We start from the raw sequence: 24,744 nt of genomic DNA, 5'->3' as shown, positions 1-24,744 counted from the left end.
AGTTGTGAAGTGGAACTGGGCATTGTGGAATCATCAGCCAACATCCTCAATTTTGACCTTACGATGGAGGAAATGTAATTGATGAAACAGTTGAAAATGATCAGACCTGGGACTTTATTACAATGGATAAGAAAGGTTTAGAAGGACATAGGCCAACCGCTGGCAGATGGGACAATGTTTTAAACTTCCAATAACCAGTTATCTTCCTTCGTGTCTAATATCACAAATTAATGGAGAGTTAATTTTATTTATAGGTTAAGCTGTAATTAATTTCATTTATAGGTTAAGCTGTAATTAACTTTACCATTCATGTTTACAAGCTTTCCACCAAGTTTGAATAGATTTAGGGTCCACCATAATGAAAAAGAAACAGTATTGATATAACTCCTATTTAAACATTGCTATTTACAATGCATTGCAGCTAGGTTGTGTACCAGTTTTCCACAAATCCAGTACGATTTATGTCTGCTATCTGTTCCATGGGGCTCAACGTCGAACTATATTATCCTCCAGTGCTTCAAGGGAACATCTTTATTTGATTCTATGCTATGTAACCAAATACAATCAGAGCCAGTTAATTTTTCTTCCCACATTCAGTCTTCTCCAACCTCCCTCTTTAACCATCTCATTCCCAACTATTCTCTTCAACAAATAAAAAAAGAATGTGGGTTGTGAGGCAGGGTAAAGTCATGGTTTCATGAAATTTACTATCTGCGAAGATTGGAGACTAAATAAAATGGGGATAAATCTGAAGGCAATAGAGTGCCTCAATTCAGGGCAAATGCAGTGTGACTGAAGAAAAAGTATTGATTCCATGAGGCCATTTTCACTTATTGTAACATTATTGTATTGCATTGTAACGGAACACGCAGAACGCTAAGTATTTAGATAAGAAATTAGATATTATATCACTCTGAAACGTGGAATTTTTGGAAGTCCCAATCTTGTGGTTATGAATCTTGTGCTGTATATTCAGCTGAGATTGTTGAGATTTTTAGATTCCAAAGGATTCATGAGATAGGGTGATCAGGCAGCAAGGTGAGATTAAGTGGAGGATTAGGCAGAATCATATTGAATGGCAGGACAAAATCAAGGAGCTCTATGTCCTGCACGAGCTGGCATGTTTTTTTCTGACTGCTTGGACTTATTACTATACTATTATTATGACTATTACTAAACTAATACATCAAAGTATTAACCCCATCACCTTGTTGCAAAGCATCTAAAAATATACACTCCAGCATTTTGCATTAAGATATTAGCCATTCTAGATGAGTAATACATGACCTTTAGAACAAGTTCACTGACAATTTAAAAGTACCATCTTGTTAATTTCCTCTCAAGGTCAGAATATTAAAATTTGTCACGAGAAATCAAAATCTCATGATTATGCAGTGAAATCCAATTCAAATTAAACGAAATTGAACTTTAAATATGCATATATAATTTGTTATGCCAATGTAAAATAAAGTATATTACTGCCCAATAAGTGTACAATTTCTTTTACATTTTCTCAATTTCACGTCAAGTAAGAATCTACTCCCATAATTTAGTCGACCGTGCTCTCGTAATCAAATAAATTAGAAAAAACTACAAAGTAAACTAAGACAATTGATACATTTTAGACAAATGGTTTTTATTTTGTTCTTTCCCCAATCAGAAACACACTTACAGATTTGGGCAAACTTAAGTTTTAGAAATGAAAACACACCCAAATAATAAAACCTAACTGCAAAGTTAAAATCTAGCTCCGTTCTCATACATTCAACCTTTTGTTTCCTTTTGAAAAGAAAAAATAAATAATTTCAAATTAAAGGTCATTGACCCAAAACTCTGTTTCTTTCTCCACAGATGCTGCATGACCTGCTAAATATTTCCATAATTTTCAGTTGTTTTCACATGTTCAGCATCCACTGTATTTGGTTTCATGAATAAATCTATCCTGGCCACAGATATCCATGCTCAAAACAAAGCAGAGTGATGCTCTGCTTTGTAATGTTATAGTTTGATCTATCAAAATATATTTCTTTTCAATACTTAAAGTACATTAAAATCTTTCAGAAACTGGATATTTGAAATTTTGCATTTTTTTTGTTTTTTTCCCCCTCAAAGCTAAGCACGATCCACGCATCCAGCCTGAATATATTTGAATCAAATTTGTGGATTTGTTGGTTCTTGGCAATCTGCAAAAAGAAAAAATACCTTAAACATTTTGAAATTCAGGTACAACTTTATAGTTTGGAATCCTGAATGGTACACTTGTACTTCATTTCAGTCATAACCAAATGCATATTCCATTATCTATATTAAAAAATCATCAGTTAGGTGTGCAACTAATTGGCCCATTTGTCTCTTATTTAAATAAAATCTCATCTAAGATCCTAACACTGACATAAAACCTAACATCTGTGAAATTGTGGACAATTGTATCACAAGGTCAAGTTTAATTTGTGGTGATCCTAACTCTGATCCTGCATAACTTTGTCAGTAAGTAGGCATCAAACAAAACCGTTATTAAGTACAAGACGAAAATCAATTCCTTTTCAAATCTAAGATCAGACCATGAAACAAGCATCTCTTGTCAAAGGTTTCTTGAAAATCTACAAATATGTGACCCAGGCTGCTTTTAACTACCAGGCTTGAAAATTACTCAATAATTTCATAAAACATGTCCCTTTCCAGAAACCATGTTAAATTTTCAGTGACCTTTCACTAGCCAGGAGGTCAAACATGAGATCAGCAATGAAAGCCAATTTCCCAAAATCAAAATAAATTAATCATGCTTCTAGCTTTGTATGACAAATTCAATTTGAATTCCTGGGATGGCGGGACTTTCATATGAAGACTGGATAAACTAGGCTTGTACTCGCTGGAATTGAGAAGACTGAGGGGGGATCTTATAGAAACATATAAAATTCTTAAGGGGTTGGAGAGGCTAAATGCAGGAAGATTGTTCCCGATGTTGGGGGAGTCCAGAACCAGGGGTCACAGCTTAAGGATAAGGGGGAAGTCTTTTAGGACCGAGATGAGAAAACATTTCTTCACACAGAGAGTGGTGAGTCTGTGGAATTCTCTGCCACAGAAGGTAGTTGAGGCCAGTTCATTGGCTATATTTAAGAGGGAGTTAGATGTGGCCCTTGTGGCTAAAGGGATCAGGGGGTATGGAGAGAAGGCAGGTACAGGTTACTGAGCTGGATGATCAGCCATGATCATATTGAATGGCGGTGCAGGCTCGAAGGGCCGAATGGCCTACTCCTGCACCTATTTTCTATGTTTCTATGTAAACCTTATTTCTGTCCATGGGTCCTTATCTATTGAAAATAAAAATAAGAATATAAGCAAAGGGCTCACTGGCGATAGCTTCCTTTACGCAGTCTCAGTACGCTCTGTCAAACTCCAGCATCCAACTAGTACTCTGCCTTTGTGAAAAAATGGAAAGCACTACCCTACGCCAATGAACATTGGACAAAAAGATCTCTCCCCCACCATTAGTGAGAAAGGATTAATTATGCTGGTATAGATATAAATTTTATCAATTGAAGCCAACAGAGTATCATTTGAAAATACATTTCCGATGCACTTGGTCATTCAATTTTCACCAAAACAATTTAGATGGCCAAATTGTGGTTTGCCACAATTGAAGTCAGTTAATGTGAGTGAATTCTAAGTATTCAATGATATAAATGCTCACCGTTGAATATCTAATTCCTGCTTTAGGACGTAGCTACAACAACAGCTGCCTTCTGGGTAGCCTCTTTCTTGGCCTGGTGAGCTTGCAGCACCGCCACAGCTTCTTCAACCTGCAGATACCAACATGAACCAAAACCAAAGTACTGAGTGCTGCATTGGTTTCAATAACATTTTGATTAGAGTCATAGTGATTCAGCTTGGAAACAGGCCCTTCTGCCCAACTTGCCCACATCTGCCACAAGTCCCACCTGCCTGCGTTTGGCCCATATCCCTCCAAAGCTGTCCTATCCATGTACCAGTCTAACTGTTTCTTAAACATTGCGATAGTCCCTGCCTCAACTACCTCCTCTGGCAGCTTCTTCCATATCCCCACCACCCTTTGTGTGAAAATGTTACCCCTCAGATTCCTATTAAATCTTTTCACCTTAAACCTGTGCCCTCTTGTCCTCGATTCACCTACTCTGGGCAAGAGACTCTGTGCATCTAACCGATCTATTCCTCTCATAATTTTATACACCTCTCAAAGATCACCCCTCATCCTCCTGCGCTCCAAGGAATAGATTCCCAGCCTTCTCAACCTCTCCCTATAGCTCAGCCCCTCTAGTCTTGGAAACATCCTCGAAAATCTTCTCTGTACCCTCTCCAGCTTGACGTCGTCTTTCCTATAACATGGTGCCCAGAACTGAACACAATGCTCTAAATGTGGCCTCACCAATGCCTTATACAACTGCAACATGACCTCCCAATCTATACTAAATACTCTTGACTGATGAAAGCCAATGTGCCAAAAGCCTTTCTGACCACCCTATCTACCTGCGACTCCACTCTCAAGGAACTATGCACCTGCACTCCTACACCCCTCTGCTCTATAACACTTCCCAGAGCCCTACCATTCACTATGTAGGTCCTGCCCTTGTTAGACGTCCCAAAATACAACGCCACACATTTCTCCATTAAATTCCATCAACCATTCCTCAGCCCACTTGTCCAATCAATCAAGATCCAGCTGTAATTTTTCACAACCATCTTCATCTACAAAACCACCGATTTTTGTATCATCTACAAACTTGCTAATCTTGCCATGTATGCTCTCATCCAAATCATTGATGTAGATGACAGATAGTAATGGGCCCAGCGCACATTACTGAGGCACACTACTAGTCACAGGCCTCCACTCCCAACAAGAAATAACCTTTCACCATCACCCTTTGCTTCCTTCCTTGAAGCCAATTTTCTATCCATTCAGCTATCTCTCCTTGGATCCCATGCGATCTAACCTTCCAGAGCAATTTATTATAATTGATATAGTCAGAGATTTTATAAGAAAATAACTGCAAATGCTGGTACAAATCGATTTATTCACAAAATGCTGGAGTAACTCAGCAGGTCAGGCAGCATCTCGGGAGAGAAGGAATGGGTGACTTTTCGGGTCGAGACCCTTCTTCAGACTTAGTCAGAGTTTTTGTTTTGTTGAACCACTGGATGCAATTTAAGTAGTTTAGTTTATTAAGTAGTCAAGTGATCAAAAGTTAAATCAGTTAATACAGCTATGCATTCAGCTGGCTGAGAAATCTCAGACCTAATTCCCCAAATACCTCCAGGTCAATCCCAACTGGAATGTAAACTTTGGCATGGAATCAAATTTGCGTTTTTCTAAGGCTAGCTGATTGGTGTCCACCTACCAGGCCTCCACGTTAATGACAATATTGTGTGAGTGCCTCAAGCTAAAGAGAGACACCATACGTAATGCTCAGAAAAGTTTTCCCTGCTGCCATGACCACCCACCCCCAGCCGACACCCAAAACATCACATACAGGCGATCACCGCTTACAGCCATTCGGGTAACTGATGGAATTCACAAATCACTACCTAAAAATCAGAGATAGGGAATAATATTTGCTCTTATGGAATTCATGAGAAAAAAAAATGAATACACAAAATGTGAAAGAAACAAATTTTGTTTATATTTACTTTGTTCAACTCACATTTCTTGGCGCATGCGCAGATAATGCTGCTTTTTTTTAAAACGCAGTAGTTTCATTTTGCTGTCTAGCAGTTTTCTTTTCAAGCGTTTTCCATATTATTTACCCTCAAGATGTCTGAAACAGGGCCAGCAAGTTTTAGTGCAAGTTGTAAAAAAAAAAACAACCACGCAAAGGACTTTTCACTGGATGTAAAAATGTGATATTTTTTACAAAGGTAAAATGCTGGATGCTGGAGAAAAACTGTGGGACTTGCTACAGCATTGGCAGTCCCTGGTGTCTACAAATGCAACTGCTGGCTACTTAAGATATTTGCCTCAAAATCTGTCAAGGCAATCACTTATGTGCCCCCCCCCCCCCCCCCACCATGAACCAGCAGCTGCAGTACCATCATTGCCGTTGAGAGAAAAAACATCCCATGGGATCATATCCCACTTATTACATGGGATTCACAAGAAGTAGGATTTTGCATTATGGAAAATCACGATGTGGATGGTTTTCTAAGAATGTAATCCCTCCGTAATGCAGGGATCGCCTGTATCTTTCAATGCACAGCTGTCAGTCGATGATGATTACATGAATGGGCTGACTCAGCATACCTTTGACCGGAGTGATTCTGGAGATTCTAACATATGTAGCAACTCAGAATTGTCTATCTCAAGAAGCATTCCAGTGATTTTTCCAGCTAGGGAAGGGTGCATACTCTGGATCAACGGGAAGATACGTTCACCTGGAAGAAAACAACAGGGAAGGGTTTTCGATCATTCACGATGAAGGGAACAGTGTAAGAGAAGTTAAGTATTACTTTTAAAATATCACACAAAAAAAATTATTGGGAGAGGTACTTCAGCATTTATTTACCTAGCATCTGTTTCTGTTCCTGAGGAGCTGCTGCTGCTAGCATGGAGGCAGTTAGTGGTTCCTGTCCTTGTACGAGCACTGCAGACTGAGAGGGCTTAACAAAGAAAAATATTATGTTAGCTAAAATGTCTATTTTCTATATCCAATCCATTCCCAAAAGGATGATAACGGTTGATAGTGAGGAGGAAGGATGTAGATTACAGGAATGTATCAATGGACTGAGGTGCACACAAAGTAATAGGTGAAATTCAATCTGCAGGTACTGCATTGGGATAGGAACAGCACATTAAATAGTTTGATACTGAAGAAAAGAGGGGGCTTGGAGTGCATATATTGAGAGATCCCTAACGGTAGCACCTCAGGTAGAAAAGGTACTTGCGATACTGACTTTTAAAGAATACAAGATTATTAAAATAATGCTATAATTGTATAAAACACTAATTAGGTTATGGTTAACGTACAGTTTTAGTCACCACTTTTCAGGGAGTATGTGACAACATTAGAATAAAGAGGATACCGATGACTATGTACCCAAGGGCAGAAGATTTCAGCTAGTTAGGATGGAGTTAGTTAGGATGGAGTTATTTTCTTTGGAACAAAAGTATAAAACAATGAGAGGACTTGAGAGGGTGAACGGGAAGGATCTATTTAATTCAGCAGAGGTCAATTAACATGGACCATAGACTTTAGTGACTTGGAATGTTGAGTTAAATCCTTTAGCCCAGAGAGGTAATAATGTGGAACCAACTACCTGAAAGGATGGTTGGTGGAGGCAAAAACCTGCACATTTGAAAGATACTTAGATGCACACTGACAACTTAGAAGGATATGTAGCAAGACCAGGAAGTGGAGTTAGATTGGGTGTAGTTCTTATTCAGCTGGTCAGGATAAGATGTCTTTCTATATCAAATTGAAATCTAATTCTACAAGCACCCATTAAGTTTTCAGATTGCCACTAAAACCAATAACCAAAGGAATCTTTAAAACTGATAAGACATTTCTCCTTTTAGTTAAGTTTATTATTGTCACATGTATTGAGGTACAGCAAAAAGCTTTTGCTATCGTCAAAGAAAAGACTATACACGAATACAAGTAAGCTGTCCACAGTGATTTAAATAACTCAAAGTGCACCATTTGTGTCTCTTTTCTTGCATAATGTCTTTCAATGGGTGGTTAAGCCAACATCTAATTCTGAATTTTGATAAGTTAGCCAACAACGTGTGTAGGAAAATAACTGCAGATGCTGGTACAAATCGAAGGTATCACAAAAAGCCGGAGTAACTCAGCAGGTCAGGCAGCATCTCAGGAGAGAAGGAATGGGTGACGTTTCGGGTCGAGACCCTTCTTCAGACTCAAGAAGGGTCTGAAGAAGGGCTTCGACCCAAAACGTCACCCATTCCTTCTCTCCTGAGTTGCTGCCTGACCCGCTGAGTTACTCCAGCTTTTTGTGATACCTTCAGTTAACCAAAAATAATGCTCATATATATTCTCTCACATTCAAGACAAATTTATGGCATTATTTAATTAAATGATCTCCATTTTTTTAGTATCCATGGTTCATTCGTGGCTAGATATATCACATTAGCAAATAAATGCAGAAATTAAAATTAGCCACCTTTCTATTGTATTCAATTAAGACAATTCATTGTCAACATTTGAATGGATACATTCTGAACCTCTCGTACCTGCTGTACGCCCATTTGAGTTTGCACGACTGATTGCTGTGGGTTCCGGACTGTGGAGGCATATTTATACGGTGGAACACCCCGTGGTGTTGGGCCAGCAATCCCAGGGCGATACGCCAGATTCTGAGCTGTAGATAATCCTGAAATAACAAAGCCATGAACTTTCCATAAACCTGAACAAAAAAAAATCAGCATCTTTCGTGAATGACTAATTTCACCTTCTAAATTTAAGCACTTCTTTCTAATGAGAAACCACGAACAAACCTGATTCCAACATTTAATATGAAATGACTACATTTAGCACAACACTCGACACCAATAAGAAGGTTTTACAGATAATCTGGTAATTTCATGGTCATCTTTACTGATTACAGATTTATATCAGGAATTAACTGAATTTAAGATCCACAAATAACAAGAGAATGTTAGAACTTTTACTTCATTTGGTCAGTACTTGAATTAGTAGTTCAGTTACATATGCACTATTCTACTGCATTGTATTTCATTATTTTATATTTCACACATTGGAAGCTGCATGAAGATTATAGATTTTTCTGTAATTCCATAAACTCTCACCCATTCTTTGTGCATTAGGAATACCTCGAGAACCCTGAGCATTTCCTGTTGGGGCTAGGTGACGAAATGAAGGCCTTGGACCTCCCTGACGAAGGGCATTTGGCACGGCTTGGAACCCTGTTAAAGTAAAGGGCTGACACTGAAAACAATCAAACTAACTGTTCAAAAATCATACTCACTTTAAGCTTCTGAAGAACCATCTGGAACATGCACAAATGTGGAAGATTAGAACTTACACAAAGCTTGTCATGCCCTTTTATAAAATGTTATGGTAGGAAATGAAATGACTACATTTAAAGCGAAAGCTAAAGACAAAATCTTCACTTGTTCATTCAGAAGTGTATTACAAACTACCCATGTTATTATTTTCCTCACATTGGGCAAAACGAGGATTATGAAAGCAGCAGATTAAATTGGGGATGGAAATAGAAACGGATACCAGATCAGTGTGTGTTTGGCCTTGAGCTAAGCTTCAAAATATATATTCTACCCATCACTAAGACTGAAGTCAACTGTAGAAATAAATGAGCGATAAAGGGATGTATAAACAAGCAATCTGACATTAGTAGCAGAGAAATGCTGAATTCTATTTTTAAGAAAAATAGGGCATTTAGAAAATGCCATGACCATGTGAGATCCCTGTAGGATTATCTTAAATGAGAGGTTGATGGTTGGTGCAGTCTGGATGGGCTACTGGGCCTTCTAAAATAATTTGATTGAGCAGAGATCATGAACTCATGAAAGGAAAAAGATGTTTCATAAATATGTTTAGTGTTTTTCAGGTAATGTGTCACATAACTAAAGTCAAATCAGTTGAAGTGGTGCATATGGACTTTCAAAAAGCATTTGAAGTACTACGTACGCGTTTATTAAACAAAATCAAAGCACATTGTTTTATAGACAATATACTCCCATGGTCTAGGATCTAAGTACAGAATACAGAGGGCAGGAATAGATGCTTCAGTGGATACTGCAGGGATCAGATTTGGAGCCAACTGTGTTCATAAACTATAATCGGATATTTGGAGAATCGAGTGTAATATATCCACATCTGCCGATGTCAGTAAACTGAGAGGCTAGTGGGAGTATGGGCTGTGAGAAGGATGCAGCAAACCTTCAGAGGAATACAGATGGGCTATGTAAATGGACAAAGACATGGCAGCTGGAAAACCACACTGTCATTGACTTTAGTGGGAAAAATAGAAAGGTGGTGTATTTTTTAAATGGAGACTGAAAGGTCTTAGTGTTCAGAGAGACTAGGGTGTTTTCATACACTGATAGGGTTTGGGGTTCTGTCACAGACTAGAGTCAAGAAAGATTAAATAGTAAGGAAATCAAGGGACATTAAATTAGTACAGGCAATTGGCACAGAGGTGACAGATTAGCCATGTTAAAGGAGGCAAAAAATGCCAAATGGTTTTCTCCTATTTATATGTAATATTCTTAATTCCATTTTTGTTTAAAAAAAAGGCTCCCCTTTCCTGTATTTGCTTTCATTGAAAAGTTTATTTATGTTCCTTTCCTGCAGACTCAACTTGCCCAACAATTCCTCATGTGCTTTAAACTAAGACATTGTAACTTATTTTTAAAAAACTTCTCTCATATTTCCCAGGCCAAATTCTGCTCAGCATCATGTCACATTAAATTGTGTATTCGAATATACTTTAAGAGTTTATGCATTTTATTAAACTCCCCCTCTCCCCACCCACCACCAATCCCTACTAAACCTGCAATATTTCATCTTGTGCAAATTAGCTAAAAGTTCCAATGCTTCTGGCCCTACTCTGCATCTCTGCCTCTCACCTCTCTATCACACTACTGCAAACAAAAGCATATTCAAGACTTGCTTTTAGCCATAATGTCAATCATTTCTTCTATTACTCTTTGCCAGCCATTTCTCTTTGTATAGTGGGTGACCTACACGATTAGTGGCAGTCTATGACCGTAATTTGTGAATACATTCACAGATTAGATATTGAATGGTTTATAATGTTGAATCTGTAGGAATGGATATTTAATGAATGATTTACAATAGACAATAGGTGCAGGAGTAGGCCATTCAGCCCTTCGAGCCAGCACCGCCATTCAATGCGATCATGGCTGATCACTCTCAATCAGTACCCCGTTCCTGCCTTCTCCCCATACCCCCTCACTCCGCTATCCTTAAGAGCTCTATTCAGCTCTCTCTTGAAAGCATCTTCTGAGGCAGAGAATTCCACACCTTCACCACTCTCTGACTGAAAAAGTTCTTCCTCATCTCCGTTCTAAATGGCCTACCCCTTATTCTTAAACTGTGGCCCCTTGTTCAGGACTCCCCCAACATTGGGAACATGTTTCCTGCCTCTAATGTGTCCAATCCCCTATTTATCTTACATGTTTCAATAAGATCCCCCCTCATCCTTCTAAATTCCAGTGTATACAAGCCTAATTGCTCCAGCCTTTCAACATACGACAGTCCCGTCATTCCGGGAATTAACCTAGTGAACCTACGCTGCACGCCCTCAATAGCAAGAATATCCTTCCTCAAATTTGGAGACCAAAACTGCACACAGTACTCCAGGTGCGGTCTCACCAGGGCCCGGTACAACTGTAGAAGGACCTCTTTGCTCCTATACTCAACTCCTCTTGTTATGAAGGCCAACATTCCATTGGCTTTCTTCACTGCCTGCTGTACCTGCATGCTTCCTTTCAGTGACTGATGCACTAGGACACCCAGATCTCGTTGAACATCCCCTCTTCCTAACTTGACACCATTTAGATAATAATCTGCCTTTCTATTCTTACTTCCAAAGTGAATAACCTCACACTTATCTACATTAAACTGCATCTGCCATGTATCCGCCCACTCACACAACCTGTCCAAGTCACCCTGCAGCCTTATTGCATCTTCCACACAATTCACACTACCCCCCAGCTTAGTATCATCTGCAAATTTGCTAATGGTACTTTTAATCCCTTCATCTAAGTCATTAATGTATATCGTAAATAGCTGGGGTCCCAGCACTGAACCTTGCGGTACCCCACTGGTCACTGCCTGCCATTCTGAAAGGGACCCATTTATCCCCACTCTTTGCTTTCTGTCTGTCAACCAATTTTCTATCCATGTCAGTACCCTACCCCCAATACCATGTGCTCTAATTTTGCCCACTAATCTCCTATGTGGGACCTTGTCGAAGGCTTTCTGAAAGTCGAGGTACACCACATCCACTGACTCTCCCCTGTCAATTTTCCTAGTTACATCCTCAAAAAATTCCAGATTTGTCAAGCATGATTTCACCTTCATAAATCCATGCTGACTCGGAATGATCCTGTTACTGCTATCCAAATGCTCAGCAATTTCGTCTTTTATAATTGACTCCAGCATCTTCCCCACCACTGATGTCAGACTAACTGGTCTATAATTACCCGTTTTCTCTCTCCCTCCTTTCTTAAAAAGTGGGATAACATTTGCTATCCTCCAATCCACAGGAACTGATCCTGAATCTATAGAACATTGAAAAATGATCTCCAATGCTTCCACTATTTCTAGAGCCACCTCCTTAAGTACCCTGGGATGCAGACCATCAGGCCCTGGGGATTTATCAGCCTTCAGTCCCATCAGTCTACCCAAAACCATTTCCTGCCTAATGTGGATTTCCTTTAGTTCCTCCATCACCCTAGGTTCTCCGGCCCCTAGAACATTTGGGAGATTGTGTGTATCTTCCTCAGTAAAGACAGATCCAAAGTAACGGTTTAACTCATCTGCCATTTCTTTGTTCCCCATAATAAATTCCCCTGCTTCTGTGTCTTCAAGGGACCCACATTTGCCTTGACTATTTTTTTCCTCTTCACGTACCTAAAAAAACTTTTGCTATCCTCCATTATATTATTGGCTAGTTTACCCTCGTACCTCATCTTTTCTCCCCGTATTGCCTTTTTAGTTAACTTTTGTTGCTCTTTAAAAGAGTCCCAATACTCTGTCTTCCCACTTCTCTTTGCTATGTTATACTTCCTCTCCTTAATTTTTATGCTGTCCTTGACTTCCCTTGTCAGCCACAGGTGTCTCTTACTCCCCTTAGAGTCTTTCCGCCTCTTTGGGATAAATTGATCCTGCAACCTCTGCATTATTCCCAGGAATACCTGCCATTGCTGTTCTACCGTCTTCCCTGCTAGGGCCTCCTTCCAATCAATTTTGGCCAGCTCCTGCCTCATGCCTCTGTAATCCCCTTTGCTATACTGTAATACTGACACTTCCGATTTTCCCTTCTGCCTTTCCATTTGCAGAGTAAAACTTATCATGTTGTGATCACTGCCTCCTAATGGCTCTTTTACCTCTCGTCCCCTTATCAGATCAGGATCATTACACAACACTAAATCCAGAATTGCCTTCTCCCTGGTAGGCTCCAGTACAAGCTGTTCTAAGAATCCATCTCGAAGGCACTCTACAAACTCTCTTTCCTGGGGTCCATTTCCAACCTGATTTTCCCAGTCTACCTGCATGTTGAAATCTCCCATAACCACCGTAGCATTACATTTGTGACACGCCAATTTTATCTCCTGATTCAACTTGCACCCTATGTCGAGGCTACTGTTTGGGGGCCTATAGATAACTCCCATTAGGGTCTTTTTACCCTTACAATTCCTCATTTCTATCCATACTGATTCAACATCTCCTGATTCTATGTCACCCCTTGCAAGGGAATGAATATCATTCCTTACCAGCAGAGCAACCCCACCCCCTCTGCCCACCTGTCTGTCTTTTCTATACGTTGTGTACCCCTGAATATTCAGTTCCCAGCCCTGGTCCTCTTGTAGCCATGTCTCAGTGATCCCTACAACATCATACTTGCCCATGACTAACTGAGCCTCAAGCTCATCCACTTTATTTTTTATACTACGTGCATTTAAGTACAACACTTTAACTTCTGTATTTACCTCCCCTCTCACATCGGTCACAAATGGCCCTGCCCTTAATCTCTTTTCCCCTCTAGAACTTCTGTTCCCATTCTTCCGAGAGTCTTCTGCAATATCTCCTGTATTCCCTTTAACCTCATCTTCATATTCCCAATTTGTTAACCCCTCCCCCCCACTACTTAGTTTAAAGCCACAGGTGTCGCACTAGCAAACCTGCCTGCCAGAATGTTTGTCCCCCTGCTGTTAAGATGTAACCCGTCCCTTTTGTACAAGTCACCCCTAGCCCAGAAGAGATCCCAGTGGTCCAGAAATCTAAATCCCTGCTCTCTGCCCTAAAACCTGAGGAATTGTACCAGGATCAATTTATACTTGTGACTTATACTAACTGTCAAAAGATTCATCATACTTGTGCACAAATCACATCTCCAGATTTGCAAGTCACAAACCTACAGTGCCCTCCATAATGCTTGGAACAAAGACCCATCATTTATTTATTTGCCTCTGTACACCATAATTTGAGATTTGTAATAGAAAAAAAATCACATGTGGTTAAAGTGCACATTGTCAGATTTTATTAATGGCCATTTATATACATTTTGTTTTCACCATGTAGAAATTACAGCAGTATTTATACATAGTCCCCCCGTTTCAGTGTCCCATAATGTTTGTGACACATGGCTTCACAGGTGTTTGTAATTGCTCAGGTGTGTTTAAATGCCTCCTTAATGCAGGTATAAGAGAGCTCTCAGCACCTAGTCTTTCCTCCAGTCTTTTCATCACCGTTGGAAACTTTTATTGCTGTTTATCAACATGGGGACCAAAGTTGTGCCAATGAAAGTCAAAGAGAAACACGAATAAAACTGTTAGAGACATCAGCCAAACCTTAGGTTTACCCAAATCAACTGTTTGGAACATCATTAAGAAGAAAGAGAGCACTGTTGAGCTTACTAATCGCAAAGGGACTGGCAGGCCAAGGAAGACCTCCACAGCTGATGACAGAAGAATTCTCTCTATAATAAAGACAAATCCCCAAACACCTGTCCGACAGATCAGAAACACTTTTCAGGAGTCAGGTGTGGATTTGTCAATGACCACTGTCCGCAGAAGACTTCTTGACAGAAATACAGAGGCTACACTGCAAGATGCAAACCACTGGTTAGCCGCAAAAATAGGATGGCTGGGTTACAGTTTGCTAAGAAGTACTTAAAAGAGCAACAACAGATCTGGAAAAGGGTCTTGTGGACAGATGAGACAAAGATTAACTTAAATCGGAGTGATGGCAAGAGCAAAGTATGGAGGAGAGAAGGAACTGCCAAGATCCAAAGCATACCACCTCATCTGTAAAACACGGTGGTTGGGGTGTTATGGCCTGGGCATATATGGCTGCTGAAGGTTCTGGCTCACTTATCTTCATTGATCCAACTGCTGATGGTAGTAGCATAATGAATTCTGAAGTGTATGGACACATCCCATCTGCTCAAGTTCAAACAAATGCCTCAAAACTCATTGGCTGGCAGTTCATTCTACAGCAAGACAATGATCCCAAACATACTGCTAAAGCAACAAAGGAGTTTTTCAATGCTGAAAAATGTTCAATTCTTGAATGGCCAAGTCAATCACCCGATCTGAACCTAATTGAGCATGCCTTTTATATGCTGAAGAGAAAACTGAAGGGGACTAACCCCTAAAACAAGATAAGCTAAAGATGGCTGCAATACAGGCCTGGCAGAGCATCACCAGAGAAGACACCCAGCAACTGGTGATGTCCATGAATCAGACTTCAAGCAGTCATGGATATGCAACAAAGGATATGCAACAAAATACTAAACATGACTACTTTCATTTACATGACATCTGTTTGTCCCAAACATTATGGTGCCCTGAAATGGGGGTCTATGTATAAACACTGCTGTAATTTCTATATGGTGAAACCAAAATGTATAAAAATGACCTTTATTAAAATCAGACAATGTGCACTTTAACCACATGTGACTTTTTCTATTACAAATCTAAATTGTGAAGTACAGAGGCAAATAAATAAATAATGTGTCTTGGTCCCGAACATTATGCAGGGCACTGTACATGAACATACAAAAGTATTACAGACTGTTGTTAGGAACCATGAGTTTTCCACTAAATTGGCAAAATGAAGTAAAAAGTTCTCAACTTAAAAATGTATTTCCACCTTGCAGTGCGAATATTTACTTCAGTTCATATTCTATTCACAATCTGTTGCCTTTCCAAATCCAAATTACCATTCAACAACCTATCTAATCAATTGTTCAAGTGGATATTTTCCTAAACATCATCAGGTTATTTTTTTTTAAAATTACAACTAGAGATATATAGTTGGAATACAAACGATAGTAAAATAGTCATGAAAGTACACACTGTCTATATCAGGATAGTCAAATGGAATTAACTGTGAACACAGGATTTATATTCCTCCCCATTTTTTCTCAGATTTGATCTGAAGGCATATTGAGCAAATATTTTGAATGCTCCAATTCTAGATTGGGTCACGAAGCATGTGAGCATCTTTTAACGCGTTATGCTACCTGTAAATTATTTCCTTTTCAACATTGGGTATTGATCACCTGCAGGGAGTAGAGCAAAGAGGCCGTTTCCAAACGAAAATGCTAACTTTGAAGACGTCATTACAGGAATTAAGAGATCAGAAAATAAATCAATCCTGATCCATAAAGATCGTCCCGTTCCAAAATGGCAAACAACAAGTAGCACTCGTAGTTCGATGGAGACTAGATGTTCTTGCACATTGATCATTAAAATGCCATTCAAACAAGGTACAATGCTAGCCTTTACATTCAGAATACCAGAGGGTAAAAGTTATGCTGCAGCTATTCAGAGACATTGATTGAAAATAGCTGCAACATTGTGAGAAAGCCTTGGAGAGCAGTGTAGACAACACAATTATATTCCTTGGGGTTCAAAGAATGGAATCAAAAAAAAATTGCAACATAGAAAGGAAGCCATTTGGCCCATTGTGCCTTTGCTGTCCTTTATCTGACTTTAAACCACTTTCCAGTACTTGTCAGTATTCCTGCAGGTCATGCCTTTACAAGTACACATTCAGGTATGCTTCAAAGCATAAGGAGTATTTCTGTCAATACTTTCCTCATCTCCTCGCTAATCCTTTTATCAATAACTTTTAAACTACTCCTCTATAAGTGGAAGTAGCTTTTTCGTATTTGGTTTAGGTAGGACACTCAATTTTATACACCTCAATCAGTCCCTCCTCAGATCCACTGTTTCAAAGAAATTAGTCACTTAAAATATTTACTAGCATCATGAATTTCAGCCTTGACAATATCTCCTAAAACTCCTGTATCCTCTCCACTGCACCACCTTTTCTGTAAAATGGTGGCCAGAACTGTCTGCAATCCTCAGTCTGTGGTCTAATGATGTATCGTTCCAGGATGACTTTCCTGCTCTTATATTCTTTACCCTATCTAATAAGAGTAGACATCTTATCTGCCTTTTGAACTACCATTTCTACAATCCTGAAAAATCCATGGACATACACTTTAAAGTTTCTCATTCCTCTATATTTCTCAAGATCCTTCTGTTTACTGAGCATTCCGTTGCCTTTGTGTGCCTCTCCAAACTGATCATCTGAACCATGTCCAGATAGCGTTTCATTTGCCACTTTCTCAACTGATTAGCTGTCTTTACTTTCCAGAATTCAAACCGCTTTTCTTTCTTTTCAACTACTTATCCTACTTTTGTATTATTTACATGCTTTAGATCACTCCTCCTCCATTTAGGCCTCTTATGGCATCCCTTCTAACAGCTTTTCAATCACAAAAATACCAGTCAACCTTTTGCCACTTTTTCTTAAATTTAATTGGCATTTTGTTTTTTTTTGACCAGCCTGCGTAATAAGACCTAGCTAAAAGCCTTGCAAAAATCTATGTTACAATTTTTTTGTGATTCCATTCATTATATCAAAGGCATTACCCTTCTTGATTCCTCTTGTTAAGTTTTCAAACATTTTTCTGCCATTGTTCTTTCAAATACTACTTGATAGATGGGATATTTCTTCAAAAAGAAACATACTGGCAGTTTATAATTTTATAGATTTGTAAACATTCAATGATTTTTACATAAACCATACACCTCTTAAATTTCAAGCAAGTTAGTACATAATCAGCAAACCTACCTTGGGGTCTGGTTTGCTGCTGTTGCCAACGGGTACTGGGTCTCATCTGGGCCATCTGATTTGGTGCATAATAGGCAGCTCTGTTTTGTGCCTAGAAGAAAACCAGAACCTATTTTATCCTTTTTGTAAAAATATTCATTTCACAACATTTAAATTAAATCAAAGGAATGACTCTGTTAGACATTTTCAACCCTTTAATAGGACTTTGTTTTATTTTAGTACAATATCCTATATTTTTATTAAGCAACACAATGTGGGCACTGGTGGTAAAGCAAGGAATTATTGCCCATTCTTAATGGACCTTGAGAAGATGGTGGTGAAGTATCTTTGTGATCAGCTACAATCCACATGATGTGGGGTTTTAACAGGCTTGGACTGCAGAATACCAAGAGGCATAGGGACAATTGTCTCCTTTATTGGAAAACAAACATTGAATACACAAAACATAACCCTTGATTAATAGGCAAAGATTGACCTCAAAAGGATTGAATGGTCACAGTTGAACTTAAGTTTTGTTGAGCTAGTTAAGATGAACCTAGCATGGAATCCATCCCAAGTTGCATCTTTTTCTTTAATCAGTGAAGAGGCATCTGAACCAAGATTTGTATACATTTTAACCATATGCTTTCATGTCACGTGTGGGACTAAGAGACACTTATCAAAGACTTCCAGGAGGTAATATCAGCCGCTCTTGTGAAGGACAGTCAATGATGTTTTCCCACATCTAGTGTTCAGCTACATTCTTCCTGTCATTTCGATGTTGTGAGTTATCTGAGGATGTGTGACTGGAATTGAACATTGTGCAATCACCACCTCTTCTTACTCTTTGACAGAATACAAAGATGAATCAGATAACGACGACTAGACATAGGACAATTTAACAAGAAACTATATTTCAGGATCTGGAGAACACTCATGGCAGACACACGGAAATCTACAATCTACTCTATTTCAACAGATGAATACCAGTAACTGCAAACAGGTAAAACTCAAGAAGAACTAACACATAAAATATCATCTGACCAATAAACAATAAATCTATGGAGTTATAATTAAAAAAGAAACAAGCACAATACTCATGAAGCTCAAGTTTCAACTGGGAAAAAATGTATTAACCTACTTTCCCAGAATCTTGTGTCCAAGTGGACATAAGTGGGTTGAGGGGCGTGGTTTAGATTGACAATGAACAGTAAAATGACCTGATATCCTTTCCCATTTTTTTTCTTATTTGTTTTGAGTAGAACTTCGGATATTCAATCCACATCTGAAAGCAATATATACCCTGCCCCTAAATCAGTAAGAATCTGTCATTTCCTTTTGATTTCTCAGTCCTCTTTATAGCTGCCTGACCTGGGGTGGAGAGATGATGAAAAATGATCAAGGTCTCACCTGAGGCACAGCTGGCATAAAATAGCCTCCAGCAGCTGGCTGAAATTGGTTGATGATTGTATTGGCTGGCATGGCACGCATCCCTGTAATTCGTTGCATATACTGATTAGTTAAATGAGCTTTGCGTTCCTCTTTCCTTTGAGCAAGGGCTACATACAATGGCTTGGAACCAACAATACGCCCATTCATTTCTGTTACAGCTTTCGTGGCTTCCTCAGGAGAGGAGAAGCAAACAAAGCCAAAACCTTTGCTTCGACCATCCTCCAGCATTACCTTTAAAGCAGCAAAATATCACAAATGTAAAATGAAATGTGCAGTAATATTTAATGCTTGCAATTAAAATGTACTGCAGTTTATCACCTTAAAAAATGCAAGCTTGGCTGTGGTACCAAATAAATGGAAACTCCTGACCTAAATTTATATCTCAGCAATCCACCTGTTGAAATAGCAAGAGTAGGTAATTCAGAGGTAGGCCTCTGAAGCCTTCAACATCCACGTTGATCTTTTACCACAGGCCCAACTACTTGCACTAATCTCATATCCCCCATTTTCCCTGATACCTAAAAATTAATCCATTTCTTTCTTGAACGTACTCAACGACTGAGCTTTCATAGCCCTCTTGGATTCCAAAGATTCATCCCCCTCTCAGTGAAGAAGCTTCATCTTATCTCTGATTGTGTGACTCCCTTTTCTGAACATCCCAGCTAGAAGAATCTTCAATTCTGCCCCTACCCCATCAAGCAACTGAATGGATCATCTCAATCCATGTAAAAACTGATGGGAATAGCTCCTTAAAGTATATAGACTACGATAAATTCATGGGTAATATGCTTTTTAAAAAAACAATGATGATTAACAAGGAAGGCAATCGTTCTTGTCAATTTTGGTTCTTATAAAACCTTGATTATAAACATACCTTGGCACTGGTGATTGAACCAAATGGAGCAAACTCTTTTCTCAGTTTTTCATCATCAATGGTGTCATCTAGGTTCTTGATGTATAGATTCACACCCTAAACACATTTTTAATAATTTAATAATTGTTAGTAACCCTCACGGTATTGCACAAATTCATGTTCTCAAATCTGACCACAGCAACTGGAATACAATTGATTAACAAAAGCACTTATATAAATGTTGCATAATTCCAAACTAATCCAATGACATGATTGTAAAAAGCTTCTAGCTCAAAAATGCTTTACAAATAAATGGTTGCTACATAAATAAACAGTGCAAGGTGCTGAGTTTTGATCAGCTAAACGGCCGATCCAATGCTCAAATATGCAATAAATTATGAGCCACATATTTCCAAGGAAGAAATAATCAAATATTATTGTTATAATCTTTTTATCAATATTAAATGGATATATTTTTTAAACTTGCATATTCTTTAGAACACATTTGTATTAGTCTGCCATAAGTTTATTGGTAATGCTATGAGTGAAAATTTACCCATCCGATTAAGGGATGAAAGGAATTTAATTGTGCAATGGTCCAAATTTGAGTGCAATCATGAATACATGATAACATTTTTCAGCAGCTTATTTTTTAAATGAGTGTTATCAGAAAATTCTTAAGAAGTTTAAACATTGATAAATTCTTCTTTCACGAGATACTCGTGTTGATGTTTTGAAATAAAGTGCATCACAGTAATAAATCTTTTGGCATAATATGCAGATAAGAAAAATAAAACTTAGAACAGATCAAGTGCATAGCCTATCCTATAAACAAAGGATATCCGCTAAATGAAGATACTACAACAGCTGTGTGCTCAGTCACCTTCTCAACTCTCTCTATATCCATGACCATTCAGCCAGACAAAGCCCCAACACTATCATTAAATTTGCCGATGATACCACATTGTTGGACAAATAATGAGTAATGAGTTAGAGAACAGGAGGGAGATCATTAATCAGGTTGAGAGGTGCCAGAATAACAATCTTCCAACATTAGCAAGACCAAGGAGCTGATTGTTGTCTTCAGGAAGCCAGTGCTGAGGGTCCATGAACCTATCTTCATCAACATGACAGCAATGGAGAGAGACCACAGAGTCAAATTCCTGGGTGTGCATATTTCCAATGGTCTGTCCTGGGCCCAGCACATTGACACAATCATAAAAAAAAGCTCCAAAAATGCCTTTACTGCCTCAGCAGTTTGAGGAATTTCAGCCGAATACTCCATCAAACTTCTACGCATAGAGCATACCAACCTGGTTACAGTACTGCCTGATTCGGTACGTCGAACATCCAAGGACGACAGAGGCTAAAGAATGTGGTGGTCATTGCCTAGTCCATCATGGATATTGACCTCACCATCAAGGGGATCTACAGGAAGTGCTGCCTCAAGAAGGCAGCTAATGTCATCAAAGACCCACTCATCCCTGGCCATGCTCTCTTCTCGTTGCTACCGTTGCGAAGAAGGTACAGCAGCATGAGAACCTTTACCTCCACATTCAAAAATCATCAGTCTCTGGAACCACCCTGTACACCCTAATTACAAACTTACCTCACCACTGGATCTACCATAGATTTTGTATAAGGTTGCACTATGTACTCTGGCTTACATTTACGGCCTGGTTACACAATACAAGTAATAATTTTTTGTATTGGTGTTTATTGTATATTTATATGTTGTGTTGTATTAATGTGCCTGTAAAGCTGCAGCAAGTAAAAATTTAATTATTCTGTCTCCAGTGCATGTGACAATTAAACATTCTTAACTGTTGCAGGATTACATGAAGCATAATAAGAGTTATGTCCATCAAGAAGAGGAAAGAAAGAAACACCTGAAAATCATTTAAAAGCAATGTTGCAAAGTTGTAGAGACAAGTTTCAAGTTATAAGAGGCGCATCTTAATTTACTCAGCACTGTTTTGGTACAACAGCTCCTCCAGGGTCAGCACAGCATAATCAGACTAAAAGGAACTAGGTGCTAAATTGTGTAAAGACCAACATACACCGCCCCCTAATAATAGATTTGCTTCATGCATAAGTTTGTGTTCCTATTTCTATGTCAGTCCTCTAAAATCAAATGCTTTTCCCCTAAATGCAATTATTCAAAACAGTGACAGGTAAATGCAAACAGAATATTGCATAAATACTGTTGTCTGATGATCGGGATCACACTCCTTGAAGAAACACTGGTGATATGCTGTCTGCTGTACAGCTTGCCCAGCATTTCCATACATGTGGTCATATACAGTCGCCCAAGATGAGCTGATTCAACTCCACTGTTCAAAGGACCATTGCATTTAGCAGCATTACAATAGCACAATAAGCAGAGGTGTGGATGCTTTTTGTCATTGCTGAATGGAATAAGAATTTTGATCCCATAGATTTGAATGATGGGGGTTGGGGTGGGGGGGAGGTGCAGGTGCGTAGTTGCCGTTGAACCTTGGCTTTTTAATTATTTCTATCATGTTAAGGATTTTTTTTAACTTTTTCAAAATTCTAAAATCTATTTGAACAGTTTGTAAATGTCTACCTGATTCTATTAATAACAATTCCAAAAGCCTTTAACAAAATTCTATTTCTATTTCATTCTCAACACTTCTTGTTTTTTTTCAAATGCCAACTAATCCACAATTCACTATTTCTTTAAACAATCCAAACAAAATGAAATTCCTCAATGTGTCACAGCAAATTAGGTAACAAATTTCCAGTTTAATGGTTATTTTGTTCCCAAAATGCACATATGGAAATCCTACTCTTCAATGAATTTCAAATTATGTTAATTCAAATAAAAGATCAAGCAAAACAAAATAACATATTGGGCCAGACTATCCCATCTGACATCTATCCAAAACTCGTCTTAGAATCAGGATTTCATCCAGAGGTGAAATCTCTCACCATTCAGCAGATCAGGTGTGTTGAAAAATTTAGAAAAGCTGGATCATTGAACAGCAGAGGATGCCAACAACACAAAGGCCAGGTCCTTTCAGTTCCCAGCAACGTGATGAGGGACTGAGTTGCTACCAAGTGGAAGGAAAATGATTCATCCACTGGCAAGCCACTATGCTGCCCTGGCCATTTCCTAGTTGGAAACGAAGGCAAGCAGCCTCAATTTACTCCCCTACCAGATTGGTGAATCAGATATCAACTTCATGAAGATCCAACTTCTTGTCTAACATAGCGATTGGAATACTAACACTCCCCAGCTTACACAATAGGTGACTTATGTAAACTCACACTAGCATAAACAATTCTGTACCCAATCGCTAGCGTAATCAAGGCAGTTTGTAATTTCCAAAACAGTATGATTGTGCGGCGCAGAAAATGCCCAACGGCAAGACGGAACTCAAGCCGGCAGAGCTTACTCAGAAGGCCGTGCACCGCAGAAAGTGCCCCAATGGCGAGATGGAACTCAGCAAGTCAGGCAGCATCTTTGGAGCTCACGGATGTACATTTCCTGCACAGATGCTGTGGCGAGGTTTTGAGCTGTGAGCTGTTGCTAAGTCGCAGCTGGACGCCACTGAGACAGCGAGCTTGAGCCCAGCACTATTGTCTCACAGTTTGAGTGAGGAGATTAAGACAAAGATTAGTTGAGCATGCAGAAAAAGATTTCTGATGGATTCCAATTAATACTGTCCGAGTTATTTTGGACAGGGGACGGAAACACACAGAGCAGGTGTTTCCGACTTAAGTAAAATCTGACTTGTGTAATGGTTCACGGAACTTTACATTAAGTTATATAAGTCAAGGAGTGACGCAAGAGCCTGTAGTTTATAGACAGTGATTAAGCATTCTCAGGGCACAACAAAGCAGCTTCTTTACACACCTGATATCTACTGATCCGTTCCTGTTTTAACTGTTCAAACTTTCTTTTCAGTTCAGCCTGCCGTTCCACCTTTTTTTGGGCACGACCAACAAAGAGCATTTTTCCATTTAGCTCCTTCCCATTCATTTCTTCCACAGCCTAAATGCAAATACATGAGTACATCACCATATTGAAGATAATATAAACATAAGCTACAAAACTTGACATTTATCTATTGTACATTAACCAAGATTACTCAAATGGCAAATTACAGCAAAATTGAAGATCAACCCACTTGAGGCAAAGCAGGGTTTAGATCATCTAAAATCTTTCAATCTACAATAAAATATTATTTTAAGAAAATGCCTTATTTAGTTTAAGCAATCACATTCTGTGTATGGAAGAAAATTAAAAAATTGAAGTTCAAAACCTATTCAAAGAGCAATCCATGGATTTTTTTCTGTAGTTACAGATGGAAATGAGGATTTATTGTCATCTACTTTCTCCCTTATTCTCAAAGTATTCACTCTGCCTTAGCATGTCAGCTGTACTACTACCTTGAAAGGACTACAATTCAAGCATCATAGTTGTAAGATTTGCAAAAGTGAAGTCATGAGTCATTCAGTAGACGGAAGGGTCTGTATCCGTGTGGTATTTCTCTGTGACTCAGAGGAATAGAGTATAAAAACAGTGATGTAATGAACATTTATAACATTATAAATGAACATTTATAA

General features: G+C 38.8%; 1 protein-coding gene across 3 annotated transcripts in view; it reads right to left on the bottom strand.

Moving 5' to 3' along the window:
- Positions 1-1,655: 1,655 nt before the first annotated feature.
- The window catches only part of LOC144606754 (polyadenylate-binding protein 4-like), a 39,704-nt gene continuing 16,615 nt past the window's right edge, over positions 1,656-24,744 (bottom strand). For 2 of the 3 annotated variants that reach the window (XM_078423097.1, XM_078423098.1), the window contains 10 exons: positions 24,032-24,169; positions 20,173-20,268; positions 19,257-19,529; positions 17,868-17,958; positions 8,795-8,911; positions 8,219-8,358; positions 6,534-6,627; positions 6,272-6,402; positions 3,692-3,800; positions 1,656-2,183 (listed from right to left, as the gene is read on the bottom strand). In XM_078423097.1, the coding sequence (XP_078279223.1) occupies positions 3,714-3,800; positions 6,272-6,402; positions 6,534-6,627; positions 8,219-8,358; positions 8,795-8,911; positions 17,868-17,958; positions 19,257-19,529; positions 20,173-20,268; positions 24,032-24,169 (1,167 nt within the window). In that variant the 3' untranslated portion in view covers positions 1,656-2,183; positions 3,692-3,713. Of the gene's footprint in view, positions 2,184-3,691; positions 3,801-6,271; positions 6,403-6,533; positions 6,628-8,218; positions 8,359-8,794; positions 8,912-17,867; positions 17,959-19,256; positions 19,530-20,172; positions 20,269-24,031; positions 24,170-24,744 lie in introns of those variants that run through there. The other variant, XR_013548979.1, reaches the window with a different exon arrangement.

Source organism: Rhinoraja longicauda, chromosome 27 (genome assembly GCF_053455715.1).
Source record: "Rhinoraja longicauda isolate Sanriku21f chromosome 27, sRhiLon1.1, whole genome shotgun sequence".
NCBI lineage: Eukaryota > Metazoa > Chordata > Chondrichthyes > Rajiformes > Arhynchobatidae > Rhinoraja > Rhinoraja longicauda.
Note: the sequence above shows the minus strand (reverse complement) of the source record. Positions and strands in the feature narration are given on the sequence as shown.